The 25,813-nt window shown below is 40.5% G+C and overlaps 2 protein-coding genes across 4 annotated transcripts in view; one reads left to right on the plus strand and one right to left on the minus strand.

The window, feature by feature from the left end:
* The first annotated feature begins 97 nt into the window (after positions 1-97).
* On the plus strand, positions 98-17,831 carry LOC119891444 (rasGAP-activating-like protein 1). Of its 2 annotated transcripts, XM_038703098.1 has the most exons (21): positions 206-546; positions 838-894; positions 2,481-2,594; positions 2,988-3,049; positions 5,229-5,358; positions 5,858-5,939; positions 6,143-6,283; positions 6,437-6,528; positions 7,381-7,498; positions 7,703-7,856; positions 9,513-9,577; positions 9,842-9,954; positions 10,588-10,780; positions 10,966-11,103; positions 12,132-12,276; positions 12,942-13,114; positions 14,293-14,430; positions 14,750-14,885; positions 15,593-15,713; positions 15,927-16,003; positions 16,110-17,831. In XM_038703098.1, exons 1-21 carry the CDS (start codon positions 482-484, stop codon positions 16,256-16,258), a joined length of 2,463 nt encoding a protein of 820 aa, XP_038559026.1. In that variant the 5' UTR covers positions 206-481; the 3' UTR covers positions 16,259-17,831. The 2 variants fall into 2 exon arrangements, with proteins under 2 accessions (XP_038559027.1, XP_038559026.1); XM_038703099.1 differs by lacking the exons at positions 15,593-15,713; positions 15,927-16,003; positions 16,110-17,831 and having other exon boundaries at positions 98-546; positions 14,293-14,438; positions 14,750-14,848.
* A 913-nt stretch (positions 17,832-18,744) lies between these two features.
* dtx1 (deltex 1, E3 ubiquitin ligase) overlaps positions 18,745-25,813 on the minus strand; it is a 49,223-nt gene continuing 42,154 nt past the window's right edge. For both annotated transcript variants that reach the window (XM_038703106.1, XM_038703105.1), the window contains exons 8-10: positions 24,967-25,128; positions 23,892-23,981; positions 18,745-23,068 (exon numbers count right to left, since the gene is read on the minus strand). In XM_038703106.1, the coding sequence (XP_038559034.1) occupies positions 22,844-23,068; positions 23,892-23,981; positions 24,967-25,128 (477 nt within the window). In that variant the 3' untranslated portion in view covers positions 18,745-22,843. The remainder of the gene's footprint in view (positions 23,069-23,891; positions 23,982-24,966; positions 25,129-25,813) is intronic.

The raw sequence follows: 25,813 nt of genomic DNA on the forward strand, positions 1-25,813 counted from the left end.
GCCTGTAATGCAGCGTGCATGGCAGTAGCTCAAAACGCTCGCAAGGTGGCGCATTGTGTCAAAGAAAAGACACTCCTGAGGACCATTACAAATTAGTACGACATCGTATCACAAAGAAAAAGGGCAATGACAATTAAAAAGAGATTGTGAACGATGTCAAATATGAAAACAAATCATTTCTAGAGCTGTTGTTGTTTAATGATGTTTATAAGATCGTGTTTATTTTTTTTTTTCAGAATGGAAAAACAAGATCTGGTGAAAGACTGACAAAGACAAAACCCGGTTCAGCTGCCCACACTGTGACCCTGACTCGGCTGCTGCATGCGCGCCTTTGTCGCGCGCTACTGGTGGGCTGCGCGCCGTCACGCGCCGAAGGTGCCATGACATGAAGAAAACTCACTTGCGGAGGGGAAGAGCAGTATTTATAAGAGCGCGTATGGGAACATAGGAGGAATTGGATTAATAGCTCCCTGGACTGAAAATGGCCAAAAACACATCTCTTTATTTTAGAATTGTCGAGGGCAGAAACCTCCCGGCCAAAGACGTGTAAGTAGCCTAATTTCTGAATGTGCATGTGCTTCTGGGCTCAAGTCCTTGCTTTTATAATAAGCAATTGTTTAATTGCTATTAGAGTAGAAAGACAAGAAAAAAAAGTTTATCTGCATTTTAAACGCCAATTCCTGGTAGCCTACATATTATCCTGTAAATGTGTTCATGGAATTAGAGGCGAGATAGTCAGGTCAGGTATATCCACTACTAAAGCGAACGGGAAATTAGCTTACCATCAGGCAAATTGACTATGCTTATTTGTCTCTATGTTTTTCTTATCATCTTAAGCTCCGGAACCAGTGATCCATACTGCATTGTAAAAGTTGACAATGAAGTTGTGGCCAGGTGAGTTCTCTCTGATTAAACATGCGGATCTGCAAAATATGTGCATGAAAAGGATCTTTTCTGTAAAGCCACACCGGTAGATTGACTATCGCTTATTGTGGTGCTCATCACAGTTGAGATATATTTGCATTACGTTGGTTTCTGGCTGTGCTCCCGCTACTCTTCACATGTAAGCCAGGGTGGAGTGTGTAAGATCAGGTTGGTGGTGCCCACACCGTGGTCCCTCAAACACAGCGAACCTGATACTCATCTGTCCTTTAAAACACCCAGCAGGTAACCATGGAGAGGGTGCATCAATTATTGCACAGGGATCCTGGTGTGAGCAAGGATGCAGAATGCACCAGTTCAGAGGTGTTTGAGTGCAAAAGCATGGATGATTTCATCCTCCAAAGTATTCAAATGAAAGGTTATTTTGAATAGAGGCCACAGCACATTATTTCCAACTGGTGCTGTTTGACAGCAATCCATATTTCATTGTTGTGGGCTTTAACAAGAACATGGAGTGAATTCACTGGCCATTGTTCCATCTGGCATCATTAGGGAAAACGGCACAATGATTCACTGCAGACACTCACACTGATTATCTTGTACTTGTTACTGGCCAACTGACTCCTCGAGTGTGATGCTCATGGATGATGTGGCTGAGGGATTGTGGTGGGGAATAATGGGTACAGTACACTCCAAGAAACAGGCTGGTTTATTTAAACTTGTCCCTAGGGTAGGGCATTCTTTGATGTCTTTTGATGGTATTGACAATATGGTATATGACCGATACTGATACCCAAATGTACTTTTTTAAAGGAATAAACCTGTTTTTCTAAAAAAAAAAAAAAAAAAAAATCTTGTAGATGTAAAAACATAAGCCATAGAAGAAATTGCATGAATGAACAGTCTAAACTTGACAAAATAATGATTTACATTAAATCAGGGACTACTGATTTAAATCAGGGACTACTGATTTAATGTAAATCTGTATACTGAAAAGTATACAAGATTTCAAATCTGACCAGACATTCAGCACCAACCAATTATTTGATAGTATGTGTGTTATGGATGGCTTTAACAGAACTCTTAAGAGCCCTTATAAAATGATATACGCTGAAAGCTTACTGATGCCTTTAAGCAGGCCATTTTAACTTGGTGTAGGGCAGTGATGATTTGCGACGCTGATATCATGACCGATGTGACCGATCCACCAAAGAGGGATTTCTTATATTGTTTCATTTGAATCATCAAGAGCCCAAACAAGTACAACTATTTAGTATATCACAAAAGAGCTAGCATTTAGATACATGTCAGAAAAACATAGAAATTTGTGTAGCAGACTTATGTTTTTAATTATTCCATATTCTGGTAATCATCAAACCCTAGTTCTTTTGCATATTACTTTAAAAGCATAGTCTGTCTACATCAGGTGTACTTACCAAGTGGGTAAGTGAGAGCTTATAATACTGCTATATTTACAATGATTTCTGACTCCTGCCATTACTCTACTGGTTTCTACTGCATAAATCTGTTGCATACTTTCATGTGATATGTTTCTGTGTATGGTCTGATTGACAAGCATGTTAAATTTCTATTTCCAGGACTGCAACAGTGTGGAAGAACCTTAATCCTTTCTGGGGTGAAGAGTACACGCTGCACCTACCGATGGGGTTTCATTCACTGTCCTTTCATGTCATGGACGAGGACACAATTGGGTAAAACTTTCATCCAGACCGGTCTCAAAATTATTCCATATTCGACCATTACTCTTGACTGACAGAGCTTGGCAGTTGATTAATAGTCCTCTAAGTCATGTGTGTTTGCTTAACTTGGCTCATGAATTGATATATTTGGATTAAAACGCCATGTACAGTTTAAATGTTTTGGGAAAAGAAACTCCAAGCTTTGAATAAACAAACATCATCAGGCAGATGGTCACCCAGACTGAGTGATTAAAGGTTGTTTTTTTTCTCCTCTTCTCGTGACCACCAGTAATCTAATTAGTCTGTCTTCAAATTCACCTCATTTAACTCTAGCAAGATCAAACAACTTTGACAGTATTTTCAATAGCTTCTATCTGATAATATTTTATCTTTTTTTTTATTCAGCCACGATGATGTTATTGGGAAGATAACTCTGAGCAAAGATGCCATTGGATCTCAAGCTAAAGGTATGAGTGAACAAATCTGCATCAGTCTGTGAGAGGACCAAAGGTTAAACATACACGGCTTCCCATGAGCGAGTCAAAGGTCTGTGTGATTGAGTAGATGTGGCTTTTTTTTAGACAGGGTTCTGGGAACGTTTCTTGGAGTTCTCTCACACATGTAATTTGATTTGCTCACGTTTATCAATCACTTTTTTGAGAGCCCCTTTTAGTTGTTTTAATTCTAACTCACAGGCAATGAAATTATCATAGTTCTCCCGGTGCTTGTCTGCATAAACTGTGTTTTTTCCCCATTGTGCGTTATAAACCATAAAAATCATTTTGAGCGGAAACCTACAGCGCTGTAAAATGAGATCAACCAAAGCCTTTCAAATAGCCTCAAACCATTTAATGTCTGGCTCTCACAGATGCGTTCACATTCAAGACATTAGTCACAGTGTTTACGTCGGCATGGACTCGAGCACTTTCTACACCGTCTTGGCCAGACATACGGCATTTAAAATATGGAATGTCGTGATGTTGTTGTAGTTTTATTAAATTGCTCAAAGTGTTTACCGGGGTATGTTTGCTGCATACTGATGCCTCTCTCCTGAGAGCCACCTGGCATGGCCTTCACTCATGTGATTCATTGCTACATGGTGGTACTGAGTCAGTTACTCCCTCACAGGAATCCTCTCACAGTCTGGCCTTGACATTGTGTCTCAAATTTCTGAAATAATAAAACGAAAAACATTGAATTTGACATGATTGAAATGTAAAAAATAACAAATCATTTACATGTTGTTCAGACCATCAAGGATGATATTGTAGTTTTGTTTTTTACTGTCACCTTGTCTGGTACTTGCCAGCATTATAAACAGATTAGATTGTCAATTAGTCATTGAATTATACCAGAAAATAGTAAAAATGCCCACCACAATTTCTTAAAGCCCAAGGTGATGTCAACAAAATGCTTGCACACTCCATATGCTTAAAATATTCAGTTTACTGTTGAATAGGACAAAGAAAAATAACTAATAATTTCTAAAAAGTAATCAATTATCAAAATAAAAATAAACCTGCTCAGAAGATCATTGGTACCCATCTCCCGAGCATCAGTGATATCGGTGAGGTGAAGTGCCTACGCAGAGCCCAAAGGATACTAAAGGACAGTGCCCACCCATCCACAGCCTGTTCACCCTGCTGCTTTCTGGGAAGAGATGTAGAAGTTTCTGCTGTCACACCACCAAACTGCAGAGCAGCTTTTTTTCACCAAGCTATCAGACTCTTAAACTCTTAAATTCATCGTCAGCACTGCTCCACTGATTATAGTTTATTTCTGTTTACCATTTTTTATAATTGATTCTGTATGAATGTGTATCTGCTATGTAGCAGAAGGGAGTTACAAAACTCGATTTCACTCTATAACTTGTTATATTGTGACAATGAACCTAACTACTGTTACGGCAGAAAATTGTGTCCTCTTACATTTAATCTTTTATGTATGATCTTTTAATATTATTATTATTATTACTATTCTCGTTATGGCTTATAGATATAAATATATATTGTGCTTTTTATCCTTAACCTTTCCTCTCCTATAGTCCTTATGTTAGTCCATCCACATTTACTAGGGTTTAGGTCAGAGCTGTGAGATTGTTTTGGTGTTTTCCTCTCTTGATGTTCCTCTCTTCTCCTTGAATGTTCATTCAAGGCCAAGAGAGGATGTCTGTTCTCCAAAACATAGAAACCTAGACTGTGTAAATGATGATGCATCCCTTTGCTCTGGGCTAGACGCCCGAAGCCGCCCTAGGCAGCAGGTCTCTGCACCAGCTGTATATGTGTTTAAGTACTTCTCTGTTTATTCTCTTTTGTTAATAAATTCTTCACAGACAGTGGTTGGTTGTAAATCAATTCTTTGCTCATTCCCTCACCAGGAATATAATTTAACACCTACCTAAAATAGTTGCCGATTTTTCTGTCTTTCAACTAATTGATTAATCACCTAAACATTTTAGCTTTGACATGACATTAGTGCTGAAATGATTAGTTGATAAATCCATTTGTCAATCTGACAGAAAACAATTCATTGGAAAAAAGAATGAAGAATGTATTTGCATTTGGTGTGTATTATCCTATCTTAATGCTTTAGAGTTGACAGGTGAGTTGTTTTAATGACTAATCTCTCTCTATGGGGTATGGGCAGGACTTGATAGCTGGGTGAACCTGACGAGGGTGGACCCTGATGAGGAAGTCCAGGGAGAGATCCATCTGAGTCTGGAGCTACTGAAAGATACAGAGAAGATCAACCTGCGATGTCAAGTCATCGAAGCCAGGTAATCCTGCCGCTGCCGTTAAAATGTGAGGAAACTGAGCTTATTTAGAGTTAACGATGTAGTTGCAAGTGGTAACACCATCATATGTCATATATGTAGCTTTAAGATGATTAAAATGGTCACCAGTCAGAAGTTGAGTATCTGTCACTGAGACCTGGCAGTTTCATCACTGTTTCTGTGCTGAAATCCTATCACCATCACCCCGCAGGCCTCCACACTCCCCTCCTGAGTCATACTGCCACCACTCACACCACAATCACTGCCCCATCTGTGCGTCCCAGGCTACAGTCTCTCCCTCTCAGGCCGGGCACTAATGAGCGTGTCAATCAGGGCTTGACATTGTGTAACTCAGACATGCTCGGGTGAATGTGAATTAAGTTTGAAAGAATAAGGTCAAGTGGAAAGCAGTGTTTTGCTGTTTTAACAGGTAATAGGAGTTTGTTGAGCAATTGAGTGTATTGATCAGTTCTCTTGTCTCTTGGCCTGCTGATTCCCACAGAGACTTGGCTCCAAGAGACATTTCTGGAACCTCTGATCCGTTTGCGAGAGTTATTTTCAACAACCACAGTGCAGAGACCTCGGTGAGCTCTATGTGCGTGCATGTAAGAGTATCTATTGGTTCAGTTGGAGCCAGAAGTACACATTCTTGTATTGTAGTTGATGGTTGTGTGGTAGTCTCAATGTCTGTTATTTAGTTTAATATTACTGTACACATGAGAAGGCTGAGATGACCAGATGTGTAGAGAAAAGAGTTTTAGGATTTACCAACACTGCTGGGTTTTAGATTATCAAGAAGACCCGTTTCCCTCACTGGGGAGAGACCCTGGAGCTGGACTTGGATCCGGTGGAGCTGAGTGAGGAGGGGACTGTCACTGTGGAGGTCTGGGACTGGGACATGGTGGGCAAGAATGACTTTCTGGGAAAGGTGAGGATGCCATGATTTATAATAAAATATTTCATGGATTTAACGTTCTGTTCACAACAAAATATGCTTCACCCAGAAATACAGAACCATCGTAAAATTCCTCAAGTTATTTTAGTCTGATATTGTGTGCTTGTTTGATCTTTCTTTTCACAGGTGGAAATCCCTTTTGCCTGTTTGCACAAGACACCTCTGTTAGAGGGCTGGTTTCGTTTGCTGCCCTTGGGAAACAATGAGGTTGACGCTGGGTGAGGATTACGAGTGTGCTTGTTTGTAAGACGTTGTGGTGAGTTTGTGTGTTTGTATATCTGAGACTAGAATTTTTGCTTTTGGAATTTTTGAGACATTCAGTGTTTTGAAATGCACTCAAGGAAAGTATTTGTTCCCCGCCGTGCTTCGGTTCATGCATTTAAATGAACGTTCACAGGTGGACAGCCAGGTCTCTGACAGCATCTGTTCCTTGAGATAAATTTAGAACAAAGCAAGTCGAGGGAACTGCTAAAGGATAGTGTCAAAGGAAAGTGAATCTCACAGTGGAAGGGTTTTTGTTGAGGGGAGCATATTGAGTAGATGCTGGTAAGAGATCTACAGTAAAAGTGTCATTGCAAAAGATATTCCCTCTGGGACTATTTGTTTACAGTTATTGGTGTGTGAATGCAGTGTGACTTTACCCCAGTTTTCTTAACCATAAGGACTCCTTTACATGGTTTTAGAAACATCATTCCTTCATTGGTAAGCCTGGCATGATATGACTATTTACTTTTGGTGTATGTTATCAGTGTTTCACCTTACAAGAATATAGACAGTTTGTAAGACAATTTCAAAAATCAGTTTCTTTCCAATTTACTGGATTGTGGATTTCACACACTTCCTCATTAATATGTCCTACAGAAAAACAGTGCAAATGATATTGCAGTTTTTAAACAAAGCCAGATAATCAGTTGTCTTTGGTAGCTCTGAATGTTCTGGTTGCTGTCATAGACACTTCTTTTCCTTGGTTTCCGGGACATTTTTAATTGCGCCTTACCTCACTATAAGATCAAAGTGTCTAGAAAATGTCCTTTTTTTTAGATTCTGCGTTTTTTTCCCTCTGTTGCCAGTGGCAAGCTAGGAGCGCTGCGTCTGAAGGTGCGTTTGGTAGAGGATCGGATCTTGCCTTCTGTGTACTATCAGCCCCTAATTCACCTTCTGGTGGAGTCGGTCATCTCCCCTACAGAGGTCAGCATCACAATTTATTCTTCAAGACAAGAAGAAGATATTCATTCGCACACCTATATGATAAACAATAACATCGAGAGATGGCTTTCCTTCCTGCGGTGCTTTCCCTCAACCTAAACCGCAGTTATCTACAACATCTTCCAACAACAGGAAAACGTTGCCAATGTCAGCAACATGTCATAACCTGCAACCTCTTCTCTCCAGGTGGAGGAAAGCAGTGCTCTGACCATGCTGGAGGAGGTGACCACGGTTGAGAGCCGGCAGGATGTGGCAATGACCCTTGTGAAGATCTACCTGGGCCAGGGCCTGGTGGTGCCATTCCTCGATTACCTTAACACCCGGGAGGTCAACCACACCAGTAAGATTAACGGAATAACACCAGAACTGTTTAAAATATCAGATCATTGTCAGGCAGAGCCATTTGTAAGTGTAATGTCAGAAAGGCAGAATCTTGTGTGTATCTCCATCTCAACAAAGAAAAATTTAACATGGCTACTGTGTATTTATTATGTATTCTTGTCAAATAGAGATTAAATTGTTGCACCATTACCGCCTTTACGTATTAGCTCAAAACAGTTTACATGTAACAACTGTGATTACATAATACACTGCGTGCACAAGACCTTAGTTTATCCATATTAGTCAGCGTTTGGGACAAGCCAGTTTGCTATTATTGCTCCACTCTCCAGAAACCTTCTGAGGGCTGCTTCTTTTTAACTCTGAATTGACATTAAGGTCTCTGAACACCGCATTCACGGTCTGTGTGTGGGCAGTTCAGGTCCACCAGAACTATATTTACTACCCCGATGCCAATTATTTACTCACCCAATAGTCTTTTAATGGCTTCTCTGCGGTCTGCATTAGTCATGTTTTTGCCTCCGCACCACATCCCCGTTGCTAATTCACACAGACTTGTGCTCTGGTCTTTGGGCTCTGCTGTAGTTTGAGATAATAAGCATAGTGCCTAAGTTTCCATAGCAACTCCACAGGATCCGAACAGTAACTGCTTGATCAGGAATAGAGGGTGCAAGGAGCCAGACATTAAAGTTGGGCACAGGGTAAAGAAAAAGAAAAATGTACTGTGCACCCACTGAGCTGCAATGAAAACCCAGCATTTCCCCATGTCCTGATTTTTAAAACCAAAATATTTTGCAGTCCTGTCACCATGGATATTTTAGTATCTCTACCTTGAAGGATTAAAGTAATGTTGCAGCAAGGCCAGTCTGCCCTCAGATGAGACGCTGAGTTATTTCTCAAGAAGATCAATTCTTGGCTGATAAACATATATCAAACAGAATAGAAAGCATGCACATCCAAAAAACAGCAGACAAAGGATCCACACTGTATAATTAGCTTTCAAATAATTTAATGAAGCAATATCGCAATCTCAGAGATTTTCATCAAGCTCGATTATGTTCCTCATGAGAGTCTCTGTGAAAGCTTGAAGGTTTCCTTCGTCACATTCACTGGGAGCTGTTAATACAGTGGTGGGATCCCTTTTCTGCCCTCAGATATGCATCAAACTTTTTTTTGCCGTTTTTTGGCATTGTGTGCCTTTATTAGATGAACAACAGTAGGGAGATGACAGGAAATGAGGGACAAGAGAGATGGAGATTTACAAACCAGAGATTTTGTGGATCATGGTTAGCGCCAGTATTTTTTTTTTTAATTGTTTTTATTTAAAACTATCTGGAGAAAGCTGACTTAGAGTAAAATTGCCAAGAGTTTACCCTCTATCTTTTACCCCCCTTGAATCAGATGAAGAAAAAAGAAACAAGATTGGAGAGAACCTCATGAAGAGCAGACAGATATGTGATAGATGTTGCGTGAGAAAAGTAGACAATAGAAAATTTCCTTCTTGTTCTTTAAATGTATCATATCCATGCTTCTCTAAAATCTAAGCTGCTGTATACCTGTTAATGTAATATACTGTATTACATGTTGTACTTTATGCTAAATTATGTTATTTCTTACTATAAACCTTATCAATCTCTTTTATGCTTTGCTCTCATAGCGGATCCAAACACTTTATTTCGCTCCAACTCTCTTTCCTCCAAGGCCATGGAACAGTTCATGAAGGTGCGTTGCCATATCTGTTGTTTTGGTCTCTACTTAGAGTGAATGCACAATTTGACTGTTAATTATTTCTAACCTTTTGGTGAATCTTTGCTTTGTTCTTCCTGAACATTGTCTGTCTCTATCAAATGTACGAGTTAGTTACATAGTCTTTTGGTCCGCTGTTGCATCATGCTGTACCTTGTTTACTCTTATGTACTATGTAGATTTACACATTTAGAAAATAAACCCTGATGTCTTCAACATCTGGTGTTGTTTTGCTGCCAGGCTGTTGGCATGCTGTATCTGCACGAGGTGCTGAAGCCCATGATCAACCGCATCTTTGATGAGAAGAAGTATATTGAGCTGGACCCATGTAAGATTGACCTGAACCGCACAAGGTAAAACATATCCTGCTGGATCTCACAAGACCATGATCACATTCTGACCTAAACATAGTCCAGATCTGCTTTGCAGTTCTTAAATGACAAATGACGTGGAAGTGGAGATTTTGGGTTGTGGGTTAATGTGTGCTGTTCACAATAAATGTGTTACAATAGTCAAATGGAAAAAGCTGCCACAGGAGACTGCCCACTTTCTTCACAATTCGCCCCTGAGAGGAAGACATTGATGTGAGAAAATGAAAAAGGACTGTAAAAAAGGGGGAAGGCTGTTGCTTGGCAACTGCTATGAGGCCCCTGGGATGTCAATCTCTGACATGGAGGGAGATCCAAGATCTGGCAGTAGATCTGCCTGCCATGACCTTGTTTGTTGTCTCCATTCCCTGTCTATATATCTCCAATTCAGCACAGTGTTTATCTGTCCAGTCTCTGAAAAAGCATGCTCTCACATGTAATTGACATAGTCGGAAACAGAGAGTTATATCAGTTTTATTATGAGGGGCATTGTACAATTAGGTATATTGCTTAATTGATATGTTCCTTACATGATATATATCTGTATACAAAAACGGCTGCTATTTTGCCTTTAGGTTTCTGACACAGGGATTATGCTATCTTTCTTTCTCCCCGAAGACGAATTTCTTTTAAGGGTGCAGTGTCAGAGGCAGAGGTGCGGGACAGCAGTGTGGAGATTCTGCAGAGCTACTTAACAAGCATCATTGAATCAATCGTGGGCTCAGTCGATCAGTGTCCTCCCGTAATGAGAGTGGCCTTCAAACAGCTACACAAGAGAGTAGAGGAGCAATTTGCCGAACCTGAGAATGAGGTCAGTCTGGAGCAAAGCATGTGGAAGAAAAACAGCCGTAAAACACCTTTCCAGTGCATTTTAATGTATCTGTAGGGCTTGTGTGTTAGAGATTTAATCAATTTACATTACCATTACATGTTATATATTCAGCCACAGCCCTTGGCTTCATTAACATTCCTTTCATATTGACTGCATTTTTGCAGGATGTGAAGTATCTGGCCATCAGTGGATTCTTTTTCCTGCGTTTTTTTGCTCCTGCAATCCTTACACCTAAACTGTTCCAGCTGAGGGATCAGCATGCTGATACACGTACAAGCAGAACACTGCTACTACTGGCCAAGGTACTATTCACAACACAGGACACAGGCATACATACAGAAACTGCTATGAATAATTTATTCATGTCCAGACATCACACTTAACCGAAGAAAAAACAAACTGCAAAGAAGTGGATGCACAAGATGTGGTGCTACATGCTGTCTGCCAACAGTGAGGGATTTTAATTTGCAAGTGTAAAATAAATAAATATGAAGCAGAAACACAACACACAGTGTTTAGACCATGTGTACAGGCAGCAGTGCTTTGTTTTTGATGTTACACTTTGTTAGCGTCCCAGAGGCTGGAATTAATTTATTTTATAGAAGTAGAAATTTGTGACAACTCAATATCATACACAGCACATCTCACAATGGGTTGATTTACCAAGTTCACCAAGTATGCAGTGGTTTTCACTGCCGAAGTGTGGCCATCAAACTTACCTACCACGATACCTTTTCAATTTATGTCTCGCTCAAACATCCTGTTTCAAATAGAAATAGATCAAATTACAAACAAAGGACTCCATCAAAATAACATTTCTAGTGGGATATAACTGAGAGCTCACCGTGCTTTTGAAGGGAAGTGACCCACCAGCTGTTACTAAAATGAACAACCTAAATTTCACTAAAAATAGGATAAAAAAAATCTAAATAAATAAATAATAAATTGTCACATATTGCAAGAAAAGTGAAACCTTGTTGCTATCCCATGTGTGGCGTCTGTGGTTGCTGTCCATGGTGCTGAAGCGCTGTTGCCATGGGTCTTCTATAGAGAAAGGGAACATGGCTATTTTTACCTCTGTGTGTGTGTGCTGCAACCAGACTGCGGTTCAAAGCCGAGCATCAGAGAGGGGTGTAGAGAGGGACTTCCTCCTCGCCCTACGCCAGGTGTGGGCCGGACAAAGGGCCTCACAGCATGCTTGGCCTCAGGGACCCTTTGATCTCCGACTTTTAGATATGCAGTCACTCACACTGAGTTCTGTCAGTTACTGGAGATTTGATGTGCTGGAGATGTGAGTGTTGCGTGGACATTGTGTCTTTATGATCGGCAGGCGTTGCAAAGTGTCGGGAACTTGGGCCTTCAGCTGGGTCACGGAAAGGAGCAGTGGATGGCGCCCCTTCATCCCATCATCCTGCGCAGTGTGGCGTCTGTCAAAGACTTCCTGGACAAGTTGATCGACATAGATCATGACATTGGTAAGGCTGAAAATAGAGAAACTTGTAATCACAAGGAAAGAAGGTCAAGCTGTTGAGCTATTCAGCCAGAGGCCAGCTGCCAGAGTAGCAGCTCCCAGATGATATCAGGATTAAGCGAAACAATACTGTAGCTCAATAGTAAAATATTCATAACTAGCTGGAAGCCTAGAAAAGAGATGACATGGTTAACGAGCTGGCGGGGAGCTGGAGTGCGAAGCCACAGGTGCTTGTACATGCAACACTGGTACCCAACATGTCTTGGCTGCTTTCTTGTCGTCATGTGTCACTGAGGCTGTTGTGAAACGTATTCCCTCTCTGATGTATCATGTTTCAGCCTCCTTCTGCACATCACACCCACTCTTTTTTCTCTTAAAGGCCAGTTTGACATTTAATGCTCTTCAGGTGGATTTGTTGGACAGAAGTGGACGCTTGTTATTGCCTCTTTGAAGCTGTCCCTCATGTGGTGATGAAGGAGGCTGAGGTGCCATCAATAGCAAAGTGCTGAAAGTGAAGGCTTGCACTAGTTTTACATTAAAAACACACACTCACTGTTTGTTTATTGTCACAGCACCACCTTGTGTCTATATGGAGCATGACATTACATGTGCATTGCAAAGTGTTTCTCTACGTTCTCTGTTTACAACTCTTTCAACTTCATCCTGCAGTGTCCGAGGTGCCACAGAGGGCTGTATTCATGCCCTCAGTCACAGTTAAAGAGGGGTACCTCCACAAACACAAGGCAGAGGGACCCCAGCTGCTCTCCCGCTTTGCCTTTAAGAAACGCTACTTCTGGTTGACCAGTGAGACGCTGTCCTACGCCAAGACCCCTGATTGGCAGGTTGGTACTGAACCAGTAGGCTAGAGCTTTATATTCTCCAACAAATTATTTATCTACTTTACTACACTATCCTTACTAAATCTACCTTCTCTTGTGACTTCCGGATCAGAAAAAAAGTCATGTCAGCTAGATAACTGCTTATTCATCCTCTTTGTCTTATATACAAGCCAAATGTAGATGAGTAAACTTTGAATCAAAGTCATGTGAAAGTGACTCGTCCATTATTAGAAGCTGATATGCCTTCTGATGATGAATTAGCCACTGTGTCTACCCTTGGAAGGATGTTTATTAACACGGCTCAAAAAAATGGAAACATTTTGGTCTTCCCCAGCTTGCTTTATTGTATTTGTGTTGATCTCCTTGTGAGAACATCATTAGTGTTATTACCATGCGGTGCCTAACCTTGTGATAATGATCTCCTCTCATTCACGAGAGAGAGAGAGAGAGAGAGAGAGAGAGAGAGAGAGAGAGAGAGAGAGAGAGAGAGAGAGAGAGAGAGAGAGAGAGAGAGAGAGAGAGAGAGAGAGAGAGAGAGAGAGAGAGAGAGAGAGAGAGAGAGAGAGAGAGAGAGAGAGAGAGAGAGAGAGAGAGAGAGAGAGAGAGAGAGAGAGAGAGAGAGAGAGAGAGAGAGAGAGAGAGAGAGAGAGAGAGAGAGAGAGAGAGAGAGAGAGAGAGAGAGAGAGAGAGAGAGAGAGAGAGAGAGAGAGAGAGAGAGAGAGAGAGAGAGAGAGAGAGAGAGAAGCAGGCTCTCTCTAGCCCAGTAAAAAGCTCTCTCTTTGAGCCAGTCTTGGCTTTGTGTGACTGGAATAAAGGCGAGGGGTAATTGAAGGCTGTGGATATTCATGCTAACATTGCAAATCAGATTGCAGACAATGTCCCGGCCCCTTTCCTCCACGTTGGAGCACTCCAGTCGAGTGAAGCGAGCTCCCATTGGAAGTGGCTGATTTACACTTTAAAGTGGCCTTTGCTGCCATGTTGATCTCATCTTCACTTCCTTCTTGTCTCACACTCTTCTTAATGTGTGGAATAGATTTCAGTATTAGAGACTTGCACTCCAATGTCGCTTTTATTTTACTTAACTTAAGTCTAAACCACCTAAGGCAAAAGCATGATCCATCACTACCAGCCTGTGCATACTTGTGTTAATTGGTGTTGTGGTTTGTGGCTAATTGTTGCAGGTGCGCTCCTCAATCCCTATTCAGTGTGTGTGTGCCGTGGAGAGGGTGGATGAAAATGCCTTTCAGCAGCAGAATGTAATGCAGGTCATCACCCAGGACAACGACGGGCAGCTGCACACCATGTACATCCAGTGCAAGGTGCATTGGTACTGACACAAAAATGCCTTTTTCTTGGTTATGGCACAGACAAAGGATTAGTTTCTTGAACCATTATTTTGTTGACAGTTTGCTGTGTTCTTCAATTAGAGATAAGCTCAAATAAAATACTGATGTTTATTAGAAGAACCCCTTTGTGCTCACTTGAGCCATAAATAAATAAAATTGGATTTACCATTTACCTTTTATCAGTGAAGGCTTATTAGTTAATTACATTTGCATTGCACATTTCCACCTGCTTTGATTTCAAAATGTCTGTAATGGACCAATGAACTCATGGTGGGTCTTTTTGTCTGAATAGAACGTGAATGAGCTAAACCAGTGGCTATCAGCGATCAGGAAAGTCAGCATTTACAATGAGCGCATGCTGCCCTCTTTCCACCCAGGAGCTCATCGCAGTGGCAAGTGGACTTGCTGCCTGCAGGCGGACCGTGCTGGTAATACTACTTCTATTAATTGTGATGTTGCACAAACGTTAAAAATCGTTCTACAAGGACTCAGGATGGTTTGTGATTATCTGACTGATATTTAATGCACTGATTGTGATCGTATCTGAAAAATGTAGCTCACATTTACCGTTACATGTGTTTAATCGCACCCAAGATACCATCGCCAGAATCGCCAGGAATGAAGGACAACACTGCCTGTGTTCTGGGATGCTGTTACCCAGAGCACAGGCATTGTTGTCCATCAAAATGCTAAGCTTACATTAGTAACATTATACTTTCATACTTCACTTGAACTTGTAGCTGGCATCAAAGAGCGAATGAGCTCCTGGGGATCCATATTTAATGAATAAACTCTTCATTTGTAGCTGCCATGTATTTGTTGCTTCAGTGGAGAATGAGCTCTGAGAATCATAATGTGATTTTTTTCTGACCAATTACGTTTAGTCACAAGCTTGATTAAATTCCGTGTGGTTTTTCAGTCCTGAACAACAGAATCATTTTTGTTTATATGACATGAGTTCCGTGTAGGTTAAACACTGGGTAGTGCCAGGATTTGGGGTTTGATTGCCACTGTGGCTTTTGGCACTAAAAATGTAATGGACTATGAGACGTCCATCAAATTGTCAAGTTGAAGGATTTGGCTGTGCAAGGTCTGCATTCAGAGCATCACTGTTCAATACAAGGCTGGTTCTCAGTTGCAGGCTGCAGTAGAACCCATTCTGCTGTCACTCTGGGTGACTGGAGTGACCCACTGGATCCCGACGTGGAGACGCAGACCATATACAAGCAGCTTCTCCAGGGCAAAGACAAACTCAGGTCAGTGGAGACGCATCCTCAGCCTGCATGCAGTTAATTTACTAGCCACTAGAGGTCTATGTTGCAACACAGGAGCGTACTGCTCTGCTGCTTCTGCTGATGCTTGTTGACATTACTATCACATGGTTACCTGTCACTCTGTGAGAAGACAAAGCAGCTTCCAGAGGACAATCATGTGTTAATTATGTTTAATGTATCTGACTGATGTTGCAGGAAAAAATATCTAGAGATGCCAGACGCTGATCAAACGGCCAGCAACAAAGTAAAGAACAACTCTGACATTCGCCCAGGTGAGGCTGCTGCTGCTGCATCCAAACTGTACATTTTCTGCCACGGTAAAAGAGTTTTTATTGTTTTGTATGTTATCATCATGATTGTAAACTTTCTGTTTCATAGATAGTGCAGAATGCAATGTTAAGCTAATGAAGCCAGGTCAGAGCATTGCTGCTCGGCTGTTGGCGGTGGTAGAGGATCTGGAGCAGGCTCACGCCACCTTCCAGCGAAGAGAAAAGGAGGACGCCACCAGTGTCTTTCTGAATCCCTAGACTGGACATAGACTGGGATCCACTAATGCCTGAGAGGGCGGGGGGCCAGCATCCTGTACAAACACGAGTGAGCATCTATTATAGCAGCTGTTCACTCTCTGATTGTCAGGGAGAAAAACGTGGCCACAGGGTGCAACCACTTCCAGCCTTTTAGTACATTTCCCGCTGTAAAGAGCAGAGGGAATTCTGCCACTTTGAATCTTTTTGTATTCTCTGAGTGCCACCGACTTCAACAGCGCTGGGGAGAGATTATGATACTTGATGATAAAGGGGGCCGAGGGACTTTGAAGCATGATCTGACTTGATATTTTTTATGTAGATAAGAAACAATCCCTTGCATGGCCTGCATCCACTTGTTGTGAAATGTGAAAAGAAGCTTTTATATTTTGGGATAATGTACAGGACCTCGGTCGCACATTTTTATGCAAAAAGCTTGTTGTAGTGTAATCTACAGTACCTGAATGTAAGGTGTTTTGATATTGCTTTTAAACGTTTTGTATTTTGTTGAGGCAATTTATTGCCATGTTCCCAATGTAGCAGTGACATTAACATTACAGGTCATACCACCCTGAGATTATGAAATGCTGGCGCGCATGCCACAGTTTAAAGTTGCCTGTACAGTGAGCAAAATTAATATTATTTTAATCCTGCGTTGGTTCCTTTATACAAAACAATGTGTTTTTGTTTGGTGCTATGGCCAGTCAACTTAAATGTTTGGTTCTGATGTCATTTGCGTATTTAAAATGTCCTTACACTTGATATAGCCATTCCTCAAGTCGCAAGGGTAATATTTACCTGTTAACAATATAATGTCCATACATATAAAGAATCGATCTTCAATGTAACTGAGGCAATAGAAGTAACAATGAATGTTCCCATTTAATAAGTTTACTATTCTGGTTTTGGTGCCACTGCATTTGGTTCACATGTGTCAGGCGATGTTTAAGATGCCAAATTTGTTTTTAAAAATGTAAAAAAAAAAACACAAACACAAAAATTTTGAAGCACTCAAGTAAATCAATTTTTTTTATCTGTGAAATACACACACTGTACACAGACATATTGTAAAGCCATTTCCCGTAAAGCGAGTAGTTTTCTGTGTCTTTCCCTTAAACAGAGAAGGTCAGTGAGTGTAATGGAGATCAGATGTGTGGTCTCTGATAGCCTCAGCAGGCCACCCTGCCTCTGGAGCTTCTGGTACTGCCACTGTAGTGTCGGTCTTTTAGAGGAAAAACTTTGGATAAATTGATGTTAACACTATACGTATGCCAGACATGACAATCAATACGCTACCATCATACAGAGTTATTCCTTAAGTGTTCTGGTACTTGCTGCACTCCAAAATATGTTTTAGTGATTTGCCACTTCAGCTCTATCGCAGAGTCTTTTTAAACTAGATTAAACATCAGATGTCGCTTGTGAACTTGATATTCCCCGAATGAGGGCTTTTATTTTGAAAACAAAGACACTACTGCCTGTGCTTTATTTTGCAATTACACAATGATGGTTTGTTCCAAGTGGATCGTTACTGTGAACTAAACACAACTGTATTTTTCAGTAAACTTTAATTTCAGCTTATGTGTCTAATTTGTCAAATTTGTGTTCTCTGCTAGTTAACTTTGGCAGTCTTACAAGTAGAAATGATTAATACTAGGTATGTCATTTTCTTGCTTATGTCCATTCCTCTCCTGTTTGGTTTTAAAGTGGAAGGTGTGACTCAGCGCAGGCAATGTCATTCATTCACTCATGGTGTTACTGGAAATATCATTACTTATTAACCTCACAGTATCATGGTTACCACACCACCCCTTTGGTCAAATAAATAATTATAATCTAATAGATTTAATAATATCTATTAGATTATTAATATTGCAGACAAAATATATATATATATATATTAATAATCAAACCACTATAACCACAGAATTTACAATCCAACAGGAGTCTGAATCTACTGTTAAATTATGCCACACAAACAATGTTTGTTGCTGTTCTTCCTCCCGGGCCTTATTTAAATGCTAATGAGAGCAGTGATGCGGCAGAGTCTCCCTGCTAGCGCTCTCATTAGACACGAGGGGTGAGCGATGAGAGGAGGCAGGGCAGGGGGTTCAGCAACCAGAACTAGGAGGAGACTGACCCCTGAGATGCTGGGTCAGTGCTGGAAGGAAGAGGGGTGTGTTGAAGGGGAAGCTGATCTCCCCGCAGGCCTTGGTGGAGGGCCAGCTTTTAGTATGCGCCAACCACAGCTCTTCACCACAGCAGCAACATACAGCAGCCAGTGACAGAAAATGACCATAAAGCAAATTTACTGCCAGTGAGAACAGTTTCTGCTGCACACCACTGCTCCAGCAAAGCTAATTTCTATCCACATAACGAGGTTGTAGAGCCCAGAGTTGCCCAGGGAGAAGGAAATGGTGGAGCTAAATGAAGGAGGACATGGCACAGAATGGGGGAAAAAAATGAGGAAGAGCCAAGGTGACAAAAGGTCAAACAAACTACCCTTGTCGAGGGCACATTTATTTTTCCACAGCAAACGCACAAACATGCAACAAGGTCACAATTCAATAACGACTGATAGATTAAGCCCTTTATAGTTTAATCAATGTGTCTCAATATCTTGCTTTAAATTGATCTCAGTTTCTCTTTGTGAACCATTTTAAATTGCAATATGTTGACACTGCTTAAAAGAAACCACATCACAGAAATCATGATTTGAAAATGTCAATTAAAATGGGCACTTAAAATGCAAAACCTTTCCGATGTTTTACAAGTTGTTAAAAGAGCGAGGAGAGCAGCCAAACGCCGTCTCGTCCCCATCTGTGTAAATCAAACCTGATGGAGGAAAAAACCTTTATAGCTAGGCTAACTGGAGTAATATGCAAAACCACAGTGCTAAATCACCAGAAGACCTGGGTGACGTTTCTAAAGAAGCTATGATGTATTCATACGCAAAAAGCTATGTATTATCAATAAACTTGCTCACAGTTTGGTTAACATGCACCTCTAGGAGAACATTACTGTATCTTTAAAGGACATGAACCTAAAATTTGTTTACTAGACGCACACTCGGCACACATTCACACGCACTCACACAGACAAACGGATACAAACATACAGTAAAGCCACAGAAAATGTTAAGGTATCATTTAGAGAGAGAAGTACAGTTTGCAGTTGACAACATGACAGAGTAGCCTACAACTGTAAATACTTCATATGTTAGGACAAAGTGATTTCATCCGTTATCCCACTTCTAATCAAATGGAAAAGGGTATGGAATTAATCTTAATAAGAGTAATACAGCAATGTTATAGTTCTGTTAGAGACAATCATCATTCAAAAAAAGACATCAAAAATATATGTTCTAATACATAGCGTGTGAACTTCCTCAGATCGCGACCCCCTTGTTTAGAAACCTGGAGGTAGGCTTCCCATAAAGAAAACATCTGTTGTCAAAAAATCTACCTTCTTGCTACACAAAAATCATGTATTAGACCTTAAAAATAGTAAATTGCATAAACGACACTTCTCTCGCTCTCTTAATCAGACATATACCAAACCATGTTTTATTTATCATTCTCATATAAGTCTGTACACACCTGAAAAGTCTAAAGGGCCTGCATCTTAACACTACAAGGCCGACACATGGAAAGGAAAAGTCAAAGAAGCAAGCATTTGGATTTCTCTGGTTAATGAACCTTCACTTAACACGGAAAGAAATTCCCTGATAGATTGGAAGCATTCTCTGTTGCTGTCCCGTATTATAAAGGGAGTCAAAAAGGTTGTGAAGGAGAAATCTTGAGATGGAACAGGCCAAACAATTACCTTTTTCAACACCTGGGTCAAAATCACACTTACAAATACTTTTAGTGGTTTGTTTTAGCCTATGTGGTTGCCAGAAAGTTGAAGCTTAACATGGAAAAGTAGTTCAAAGCCCCTGAAAACAAATTATTTCTTTATAACATTACATACTTATGACTGAATATGAAGCAATCAAAGCTTATGTTTGAAAAACATTTTTATAAGCGTTTAACACTAAAAGATTTAGCTTAAAGCGAATGTTTGTAGGTAGCTAGCAACGGACATTGCTGGCTACATTCAGAGATTCAAAAATCTCATGTAAAATAACGAAAACAGATTCTAAACGTAGAAATGTGAAAACTGTATTGTGTGTTCGTATAAGACCTAGTAAGAGAGTAATTCAGTGTACTTAGATTGACAACTGACTGAGGTAAATCCCACCAATCTGTTGCTCCCATTAGCTAAAACAAACTACAAGAATTATTTGTATTTTCTCTTTAACCCAGGCGCGTTGTTTTCACCCTCAAACTGAACAAAGATTGCTGACTGCATCCATTCCCGTGTTCTGGACAAGTAGAAAAAGAGAAATAGGCCATTTGGGGGGAACGGCCATCGTCATGCTGCTAAAGCTCCCCCAACAATAATAAAGACACATTTACTGTATTTATTGGGAGTCCCACAGGGGATCAACTACACAGATTCTACATTAAGGTAACGACAGCAGCATATGCTAAGACTACTTGTAATATAAGACGTCCACAACATGTCGTACATATTTCAACAGTCCCTGACATACTGACAAATTCATCTTTGCCAGATTTTATGTATTATGTGTTAACATAAACTATAACTGTGTATAGATATGTGGGCCAGTCTTTATATTTTCTATATAGAAGAGTATAAAAATAAATTAAACTTACACCATCGACTCAAATTGAGCTTGAATTTAAAGGTATATCACATCTGCAAATGTAGATCATATATATTTTTCAAAGCATTGCAAGCCAGTTTATAAACATCAACTTAAAAAACACAGATTTAGTTGCAATTTAAGACATTAAAAATTAAATGACTGATTAAACAAAACTGTTGCCTCAAAGTGCTATGGAAGACTATGATTCACTCTAAAGTTAAGCTCACAGCTGGGTGCCCACATGATAAACCTTACATCAACATCCCCCACTTATTAAAATTGATCAGATATATTTATGGAGAATTATGCAGCACTGGGTTATCTTTTATCTGAATGTGAAGAAACATCAAAAGATCTCCACGAAGCACCTTCAAAAAGTCATTAGCTCACGGGCATAAAATTTGAGGGGGAAAGAGGAGCGCAGGAAAAAATTATTCCAAGCCAACTACATACTAGACCAACATTTTCATGGTTCCTAGAATGAAGGAGAAGGAAGGTGGGGGCGAGCCCATACATCAGGATCGGCTCTAACAACTCTGAGTGAGCTCACACATTGAATGAGATATTTCACTGCCCGCATTACAGGCAGTGGAGCCCAGTGTACTGCCTAGCAGCAAACAAGCTCACAAGAGATTTGTAGATCGCAGGTGAGCAGCAGCGCCGCCCAAAATGCATCTCCAAGGGGAAACTGTTGGTGTTTGAAAGAGCAACGTCCATCTGTGTTCAGTTTTTCTCCTCAAGGACTCAAAACCAGCATATTAATGCCTCAGAGCATGCAATCACACACTCACCCCTCATTTATGGTCAGCATGATGGATCATGCCAATGCCTGGGTTTGCTCCAACAGGGAGAAAAATAATGCAGACAGAGGTCAGCGTCATCAGTGTGTCAACAAAAGAAATGAGTTTAACCTTGGGGCATAGCAAATCTTGCTTCACAACCTCAGCCTTTGAAGTTACAACGCCTCGTAACACGCATCAAACTGACTGGTAAGATGCTTGTTTCATCTATTTCATGTCTCCTCTCATAGGCAGTCAACAAGGTTAACCTTACAACATACGTTTATTACCAAACACTAATATTTCATCTACTTCATGCACCACCAAACACACTTCCATTTTACAGAACAACTGACCTGAGTTATCAGAAGTGGAAAATGTCAGACATGCCCAGTGCAACTTTACCGTCACATCACCAAAAAGCCAAAATCCTCTCCTTCAAATCACAAAACCAAGTTTCACCACTTGTTACAGGACAATAATTTGTTATTAGAGAAAACGGGGGAAGCAACAAAATCGATTCATTTGGATTAATCCTGAATGCTGAAATTCTCTTAAATTTCTCTTCACAATATCAAACAACAACTGATCTATCGACACCCCACCCTATCGAAGATATTCGCCTGATATTCATTATGCAGCGTTAGTCTGGGCCATGCATTCTGGAGTTCAGCATTTACAAATATGCCTTTGTATGGTTTGGCCCCTCACCATTTTACTCTAAGTGCAGAGGAACAGCTTTAGTTTAATCTAAAAAGGGATTAAATACCATTTACCAGCAGCTACCAACATCAAGACAGAAATCTCACCTTGTCTTTACATTCTTCAACCCTCTGAAAAAATTTGGCATGAACACCACATGCTCAAGGCATGGATCAAGAGACAGCAGGGGGGAAATCTTAGGTTATACAAATCAAAACATTGATCATAACCATGACATTTATTTTGCTTCCGTTGCTCTTGTGCCACCACTTCTGTGGATATTTTTGTTTGAGGGGAGTAAAGAGTTGTCAGCTGCATGTTGGGCCATCATGCAGTGTCCCTATTCTCTGGGAGATGGCGGGCTGTGTTCCTTTGTACCAGCTCAGCTGGCCATCAGTCCTTCAGGTTGTCCTCGCCGACCCCCTGGGCCGACAGCTCTGTCAGGACGTTGTCCAGGTACTTGGGGTCGGGGTAGCCGTGGCCGGTCAGGTTGGAGCCAAATTCTGTCTTGTGGTGAATCTCGTTCCACACCACTGTGTCTGACTCGCCCGTGGTGCTGGACGTGCCGATGGTGAAGATGAGGCGTCGGTCCCAGGCCATGATCAGCAGCTTCAGGACCTGGAGAAACAAAAGTCATTAGGACATGAAGTCATTATTCTTCTGTAGCAAGAAGAAAGTAACAAATCCCATGAAGGAATATAGTGTCTCACTATTTGAGGTAAAATCACTTCTTGTATGAGTAATGTTGGTAGTACTTTGCAGTCATATTAATCCTCCTTCATAACATTTGTTTTGATGTCTCACTGGTGACACATCTCACTCATATTACTCTGTTTACACAAATAACGTTTTTTCAGTTAAAATAGTGAAACAAATGTGTGAACACACACATTGAACTAAGTCATTGCAAAACTTAGATTTAATCTCTAATTACTTTGGTCAGGGAAACTAAATACCGTAGCTGTTTTAATCTGTGAGCGAAATATTTACAAAGTAATACAGTAATACTGGTCAATCCCGTTTTCTTAGAGAAAATTTAAAGACATTGTTTAGACATTTTTTGTCTTTATTTGATAGGACAGAGGATAGAATGAGGAAATGAGGGAGAGATATAGGGAGCAACACGCAGCAAAGGGCTACAGGCTGGATTCCAACGTGGGCCACTGTAAAAAGGAAAATATACATGATTATGTTACTTTAATGCATATAAGCACACTAGGTCCAGAAACCAAAAAACAATAATTCATGTGTGATCCTAAAAGAGAGCTAACATGCTACTGAAACCTATCTAACTTATTGTCGATTCCTTTGGACATACAGGTTTGATTATAAGTGATGAAATGATGTAACCTTCTAATGAATTAATTTAATACTAGACTCCTGCATGGTTTTAATGCTTGTTGAGCTTTCAGTGTTTTCTTGGGCCGGTGTGAGAGCTTACCTTCCTGCCTTTCTCATTGTCGGGGAGGTAGCAGTGTCGAGGGAACCCTCTGGCACTGAACTTCTTCCCGGGGTTGGGGTGCTCATTGGTCTGGTGAAAATGTCAAACATTACAACTCTTTCTCTTAAAATTGCAACTTAATTATGTAGAAAATGTCAACAGCACCCACAGGACAAGCTTTAATGTTCATGTTGCTTACAATGGTCACTGGTACAAATCATCTGAGAAATATGCGTCTATAAATACCCAATTATCTCTTTAAATATCATATTTTAGAAAGTTGCTTTCAAGGCACCAGTGTGAAAAAGAAATTCCCAGCAATTTATACATGCAGAGTGATGCATAGTTGGACATGTTTATAGTATATCTTGCGAGATTTCATTTGACAACTTCCTGATTCTCATTCAGTTGGTTATTGTATGTCTAATACTACATTATATTATTTTTCTGTTGTCCATTAAGTCCGTTACAGAGGAGCGAGAGGAGAACAGAAATGTTCACTGGCAATAGTGCTGCTGTGCTGACCTGAGTGGTCTCTGTTCCCTGGGACAGTACGCCTGCTCCTCTGGTGGAAAAAGGTCAGTTTATTGACTCTTAAAACTCCTCTCAGCGGTCAGGATGAAATACGCAACATCCTCATCTAACAAACCCAAAACCAGGCTGCAAAACATGCTGTCCTGTGATGTAAAATGACCTTCGCTGGATAAAGCTCAGTTTTAATTAATCTTCTATTAATTTTTTGATATATAGATATACACTAAATGATGAATTAATTACTCAAAAAAACCCTGCAAACTAATAGTTGACGAAGATAATGAATATAGTCCTAATATATCTACAGTGTGTCTCTTTTTTTGGATTTTGAAGAGTCTATCTGTCCACTGTGCGATCACTAAGAATGCTCTTTCATCAGTGACTTCCACAGCAACGCCTCACCTTCCTGCACGAACAACCGACCGTCGTACTTAAGCGGATAAGCAGCAGTTGTAGAAAGGGCACAGATTTACAGAGGGGAGACAGTGGATCAGGGCACAAAAGCAGAATGGTGGATTAAGTGAAATTATACGGTTCTGACCTGGATCCCGGCAGGAATGTCGTAGACAATGCGGATGGTCTTTGAGTCTGGGTAGCCGGGCAAGCAGTGGGGGATGACGTGGTACTCCATCTTCCCAGGAGGCTGGGTGCCTGTTTTCTCCCCATAGATGGTTTTGCATGTTGGACACTGAAGACTGCCATCCTGGTTTGAAAAAAATAAAATAAAATAAAATATATATATATCTCAATGACACGATAAGACAGTAATGACTTTTATTGCTTAGTGTCATAGTCTTTTAAAGGGTCAGTTCTGTTCTTTTTCCACTTTCTTGTAGTATCTAGCTAGCCATGCAGATAGATAACTTTCACCTTGTTGTTTTGGTTTTACACCCCACAAATGTATTGTCTTAGTTCACTCTCACTGGTCTCATCAACCTCATTTCCAGTGCCAAGAAGGTGAAAAAAAACCTCAAAATAAACCCACTGTACTCGAACTGCCCGGCACCAAACACCAGACAAACAAAATTAGCAACTAGCCAAGTCGAAAATTTAGCAGCTAAAGAGACCATAGATAGTTGGTGGAGACCAAACCAGAGCTAAAAGAAGAGAGAACAGGTTGCTAGAAACTCCAATTTAATGCTAAAGTTGTATCTGCTGGATGTGTAAATAGGCAACTGTTTGCTAACACCTAGAAGTAAAGGTTTTTAAAGGTGATAAAATTTCAGTGCTGCCCCCATATGGCCAAAACGTCTATTAATACTGCTCCCAAATTGTCCCAAAGAAAACTGTTGACAGAGCGTTTTCTGTAAATTATACAGAAATTATATTGTTCTTAGAAAGGTGCTGCTAAAATTTTTAAATGTAGTTTTTCAATCCTCTGACCATAA

Source organism: Micropterus salmoides, unplaced genomic scaffold, assembly GCF_014851395.1.
Source record: "Micropterus salmoides isolate LMB-PRFRI ecotype aquatic unplaced genomic scaffold, ASM1485139v1 Ms_hic_scaffold_7, whole genome shotgun sequence".
NCBI lineage: Eukaryota > Metazoa > Chordata > Actinopteri > Centrarchiformes > Centrarchidae > Micropterus > Micropterus salmoides.

Coding starts and splice junctions, on each gene's coding strand:
- LOC119891444 (XM_038703098.1), top strand. CDS start 482: ATGGCCAAAAACACATCTCTTTATTTTAGAATTGTCGAGGGCAGAAAC. Junction 14,431..14,749: donor CCATGTACATCCAGTGCAAG/GTGCATTGGTAC, acceptor TTGTCTGAATAG/AACGTGAATGAGCTAAACCA. Junction 14,886..15,592: donor CCTGCAGGCGGACCGTGCTG/GTAATACTACTT, acceptor GCTGGTTCTCAG/TTGCAGGCTGCAGTAGAACC.